The sequence below is a fragment of the Sinocyclocheilus rhinocerous genome, unplaced genomic scaffold, assembly GCF_001515625.1.
Source record: "Sinocyclocheilus rhinocerous isolate Xijiao unplaced genomic scaffold, SAMN03320098_v1.1 scaffold5276, whole genome shotgun sequence".
NCBI classification, from domain to species: Eukaryota; Metazoa; Chordata; class Actinopteri; order Cypriniformes; family Cyprinidae; genus Sinocyclocheilus; species Sinocyclocheilus rhinocerous.
The window spans coordinates 31,546-37,770 of NW_015633645.1; the positions used below are offsets into that span (position 1 = coordinate 31,546).

The following is a 6,225-nucleotide window of genomic DNA, read 5'->3' on the forward strand; positions in this document are numbered from 1 at the left end:
GACTTAAGACTGCTTTTGTGCTCCAGGGTCACATTTTAAGTCAAAATCATAATTTTATAAGAAAAATCACTGTTAAATATTTTTTATCAAATTGTGCAGCCCAACTTTGAACGCTGTCATCAGCAACCAGACACTAGTCACGTTAAAGCATGATTTTCAGTGATGTTAGAGAGTGTTTTATCATGTTGTTTCAGGGGAAGAGGGTTTTCGGCGAACGAAAGGACAGAAACCGGCCCGTGAGTCCAGCGAGGTTGAAGTCTTGCGTTGAGGAAGAGCTGGAGTCCAACAGCACTCAAGGAAAACAGCGACCTCAGTCAACAAAGAGAGACATGGAGGTGAGCAGAGGTTCTTGTCTGACAGCATGTGCCTCTTCATTTTATTTAATAGATTCAGACGGGACTGATCTTAAGAGCTGAGTGTGTGAATGTTCATCAGGGCTCTTGGCAGGAGTGACGTCACCTGATCACCAACATTCACGCCATTTCTCTGTTGTTTGTGTTTGTGTATTTTATCTCTGCCTGCTTTACTCTGCTGTTCAGAAGTTTGGGGTTGGTAAGATTTTGTAATGTTTTTGAAAGGAGTCTCTTCTGCTCACCAAGGCTGCATTTATTTGATCAAAAATACTGTAAAAATTGTGAAATATTATTACAATTCCAAATACCTGCTTTCTGTGTGAATATCTGTTAAACTGTAATTTATTTCTGTGACCAAAGCTGAATTTTCAGCATCATTACTCCAGTCTTCAGTGTCACATGATCTTCAGAAATCATTCTAATATGCTGATTTGCTGCTCGAGAAACATTTCTGATTATTATCAATGCTGAAAACAGTCGTGCTGCACAATATTCGGTGATACATTTTATTTTTCAGGATTCTTTGATGAATAGAAAGTTAAATAGAACAGTGTTTGTGAAATAGAAATCTTTTGTAACATTACAAATGTCTTTGGATGTCACTTTGGATGCAATTTTCAATGTATCCTTGATGAATAAAAGTATTAATTTCTTTAAAAAAAAAAAAAAAATGAAATAAAACTAAAATAAAATAAAACTTTAAAATTAAATATATATTTAAAAAATATAATGTTTTTTAACATTATAAATATATTTACTGTCACTTTTGATCAATTTAATGTGTCCTTGCTGAATAAAAGTATTAATTTCCTTACTTGAAATAAAACTAAACTAAAATATTAAAAACATTTTATTTAAAAACTAAATCTTTAATAAAAATGATTAAAAACTATATAGACGTAATAAAATTACCCCCAAAACGAATAAAAATGACAACTAAAACTTTCAAATTAAAATGCAAACTGAAAATATAAAATACCAATTCAACAGAAAATCCGAATTAAAAACGTTAAAACGCTAGTGTAAGAAACCCGAACCCAGAAGCGGTTGTTACAGCTGTAGTTTAGCGTCATGTCTGTGAGATTGTCACTGATGTGTGGGAATGTCAGGGTGTAGACACATGTGAAGTTACACCCAGCAGGGCTGAACTGTCTGGGAGGCAGCTGCTTCTGTCCTCTGAAGTCTGAAAGAGCGTATAATGCAGCCCATTGTGTGTCCGAGCCGAGGCTCTTTATCATCAGAGCTTTTGTCTGATCGAGCACACAGACTGAATGTGGATTCTCAGCAGCAGCGGCGTCTTAAGAAATATGAGCTCACTTAAAAACAGAGAGATGTGAGCCATAACTAGTGTTATTTTAGAATTATTCATATGCTGTTTTAGTATTTATTAATATTTTTAATTAGTGTTTTTTTTTATGTTTTCAGTTTTCATTTTAGTTTTAGTGATTCTTTTTTGTACTTTTTTTTGTTGAATTCTAATTTATTTTTATTACAATTTTAGTAATTTTTTTACTTAACATATTTTAATTCAGTTAGTTAGTAGGCAGCATTTCTAATTTTCAGTTAATTTAAATTTTTTTAAGTATAATTTAGTAATTTTTGTGTTTCGACTTACACAGTTGCCAACGCAGCATTTCTGATTTTTTTTTACGCTTTGCTAATTTTATTTTTTATTATAGTTTTTTTGTTAATATTTTATATTTAGCTATTAATTTATATTTAATTTAAGTTTTAGTCTTAGTAATTTTAAGCTTTGAATATATTTATATTTTATTATCCTTTAGCTTTACTTCAATTAACAAAAGTGTTTTAAGGTTTAATAGTTTTAGTAATTTTATTATGTGTTTTTGTCTTTTTGTTTTTGTTTTTATATTGCTATTTATCTTTAATTTATATTTGTCATAATATTTATTTAGCAATTTTAGTACCTCAACTTATTTTCATTTTATAATTAAAAAAATATGTATATTTAAATATTTAAAAAATATTTTAAATAATTTGTAAATATTTAATATAAAATTATTTAATATAATATTTATATTTTATTTTCCTTTAGATTTATTTTAATTAACCAAAGTGATTTTTTTATAGATTTAATACTTTCAGTTTTAGTAATTTTATTGTGTTTTTGTCTTTTTTCTTTTTATATTTCAATTTAGTTTTAATTTATATTTATTTCATTATATTTATTTTGTAATTTTAGCCCCTCAACTTATTGTCATTTTCTAATTTTTGTTTAAATCATTTAAGTTTTTAATATTTTTATTTTATTTTCCTTTAGTTTTATTTTAATCAACAAAAATGATTTTGAATATATTTGTAATAATTTTAATCAGTTTTTTTTTAATAGTTTCAAAGTTTTTTTTATCTAATATTTATGTTTTATTTTCCTTCAGTTTTATTTCAATTACCGAAAGCAATTTTTAATAGATTTAGTTAACTATAACAACACTGGCCATAACACTCTTGTTGCAGTGTGGTTGCTATGGAAGTCTGGGTGGTTGCTAGGTGCAAATTTAGAGTCTGTAATGTAACATTTTCAGAGTAAAACAGAATATTCAATGAGGAAAAAGTAGGAAAAGGCTTGATGTTATATATTAAGAATTGATTGGATGGTGTAAGTATGGCAGGTGGTTGATATATTCTGACTTCTGACTTTGTCGATTTCAAAAAGCAGTTTATGCCATATTTTGAACCAAAAGACTTATTTTAAGAAGCATTTCCTGTTATATTTCCTGGTTTGTCGTCACAGCAGATGTTCTCGCGGCTGACAGACTGATTTTAGTCGTGCTTTCACTGAGTCACAGATATACTGTATGTGGAAGGATTCTCCCATAATGCATCAGTGCAGATCGCAGCAGGCGTGAAATATGATTCCAGGAGAATTACATCATGACGCAGCCATAAACGCTGTGAGTTATCATCAGGAGGAGAGACTGATATAAAAGCAGGGCACTTGTGATGCAGCTTCTCTCTCTCTCTGTCTCTCTCTCTCTCTCTCTCTCTCTCTCTCTCAGAGTTCATTGTTTGTGATCATAATGAGCCGTGTGCTTTAATCCAATTAACATTTGGCCTCTCTTTCATCTGACTTAGGTTTATTATGCGGCGCAGTTTTGTGGCAGAATGTTTTGTCACAATAGTGTGTTTCTCTTCAGGACTGCGTTTATCAACTGGTTTTGCTTCAAGATCCAGATTTTCAGGAGCCAAAATAGTACCAGATTCGTTTACTGTACAAAAGTAAAGAGAAAGAACCTTAAAATCCAACATTGAAATAGCATGAGCATGAACTGCATAGACTTGATACTAACACCTTTGCATTAAGGTCTCATTGGTTAACATAAGTTAACCTTTGTTAATGTAAGTAAATAAATAAATGCTGTAGTATTGTTAATTGTTAATTCGTGTTATAAAACCTTTAAAATTTGACTGGCTCAACAGTATTCTATTTATACACACACACATATGTGTATATACAGTGGGTACGGAAAGTATTCAGACCCCCTTAAATTTTTCACTCTTTGTTATATTGCAGCCATTTGCTAAAATCATTTAAGTTAATTTTTTTTCCTCATTAATGTACACACAGCACCCCATCCATACAGAAAAACACAGAATTGTTGACATCTTTGCAGATTTATTAAAAAAGAAAAACTTACTTTCCGTACCCACTGTATATATATATATATATATAATAAAATAGATTTTATTTTTAATTAATTTTGATTTTTTTCTTACCTTGTGTAGTTTTATTAATGTTTTTTAGTGATGAAGGCATCACACCGAGGTTATTTTAGTATACTACTATAGTAATACTATAGTAAATATAGATTTGTACTATAGTATAGGTACTAATACTATAGTTCTTGTTAATATTTTGAAGTATTTTTTAGTTTTAGTAATTTTGTATTTTTGTCATTTTTATTGTTTTTCTTATTTGTATTATTATTTTATTTATTTTTTTTAAATATGTCTATATAGTAGGGGTGTGCGATATATATCGTCTGCGATAATATCGTAATTGTTGTTTTAACACTGTGCGATTTGACATTATCGAGTATATCACAAAAAACAAACAAAACACACCTGCAGAGCGCACGCGTACATTATGTGATGATGTCTAGTGCATGTTCTTTCACTGTATGAATCAGTCTATTAAAATTTATTTAGAATGATCACAAAATTCAAGATATGGGGGCAGAAAATGTATATATTTATATAATTTCATATTAATCAATTCTCCCAAAATCAGCATGATTACAAGTGACAATTAAGTGATACAGATTTTTTTTTTACAACAGTTCAATAAACAAGAAGTTAATCAAGATATTTACGTTTTAGACACCATATTGCCTGTTTTTGCCAACAAAAATAATTCCAAACAACTGAGCAATGTGACGGTGTTTTATTCCTGAATGAATCAACCGTTTAAATGATTCGGTTCAATCACAATGACTTGCTACTAGGGTTGGGAATCGAAAACCGATTCCGATTCCAGAATTGGATACTTGTCGTAGGCCTGGGCGATAAAACGGTATCGATATTTATCGACGGTACACCTTCTTCGATAACGATATAACAAAAGTTTAACCTATTTAATCTGCATATAAAACATTTGAAATTAGATATTTGTTTAATTTTTATTTTGTTTTTGACTGTTAAAACAAAAAAATTTGTTGTTTGTCTGTTAATTTAAAAATACAGTGGTTAAATGTAAAAAAGAAATTCTATTGCTCTGTTTTAAAAAAGGTTATAAAAAATTTCAATAATTATCGATACCGAACGATATGAAACATTATATCGTTGATACATTTTTTAGCTATATCGCCCAGCCCTAACTTGTCGTCAAATTAAAATTTAGATTATATCGATTCCTATGCGCTTTTTTCTTCATCTGCCAGGACCTTGCTTGCTAATCTAAGCGCTCCAAAGTTTGGCTACATTTGCAATCAGAACAATGTGACGGTGTTTTATTCCTGAATGAATCAACCGTTAAATGATTCGGTTCAATCACAATGACTTGCTACTAGGGTTGGGAATCGAAAACCGATTCCGATTCCAGAATTGGATACTTGTCGTAGGCCTGGGCGATAAAACGGTATCGATATTTATCGACGGTACACCTTCTTCGATAACGATATAAAAAATGTTTTTAATTTTTATTTTGTTTTTGACTGTTAAAACAAAAAAATTTGTTGTTTGTCTGTTAATTTAAAAATACAGTGGTTAAATGTAAAAAAGAAATTCTATTGCTCTGTTTTAAAAAAGGTTATAAAAAATTTCAATAATTATCGATACCGAACGCTATGAAACATTATATCGTTGATACATTTTTTAGCTATATCGCCCAGCCCTAACTTGTCGTCAAATTAAAATTTAGATTATATCGATTCCTATGCGCTTTTTTCTTCATCTGCCAGGACCTTGCTTGCTAATCTAAGCGCTCCAAAGTTTGGCTACATTTGCAATCAGAAGCCAAAAAAGCTATAATATCTGTGATAGCTAAACATGTTGCAAGAGAGGTGTCACCACAGGAGATTGTGAGTAAAGAATGAATATTAGTCGAATTTAAAATAAAAATTTGTATTTGAATGCAAAAATAGTACAATCCAATGTTAGATGTGCGTCAGGGAGCGTCATTCGTGGAGCACGAGATGCGGTGATGATGCAAGTGACGTTGTAGTTTAATGTTTTGTTAGTGTAGACTGCGTTATTCATTCAAAATATTAGAGAAATTTAGAAGCTCAATGCGGGGAAGATCTTGATTAGGTTAAAACCGAAACCAAGCCATTCACACAGAACGCATATTCAGCGCATTTTCTAGACGGACAAATACGACTGCTGCACTCGCGTCTCACACAAGAGATGTAGCCAT

At 30.6% G+C, this 6,225-nt stretch overlaps 1 protein-coding gene across 3 annotated transcripts in view; it reads left to right on the forward strand.

Annotated features, from left to right (window-relative positions):
• The window catches only part of LOC107744730 (uncharacterized protein C15orf52-like), a 39,235-nt gene that overhangs the window by 13,791 nt on the left and 19,219 nt on the right, over positions 1 to 6,225 (forward strand). For all 3 annotated transcript variants that reach the window (XM_016558550.1, XM_016558551.1, XM_016558552.1), the window contains one exon: positions 195 to 335. In XM_016558550.1, coding sequence (XP_016414036.1) covers positions 195 to 335 — 141 coding nt within the window. The remainder of the gene's footprint in view (positions 1 to 194; positions 336 to 6,225) is intronic.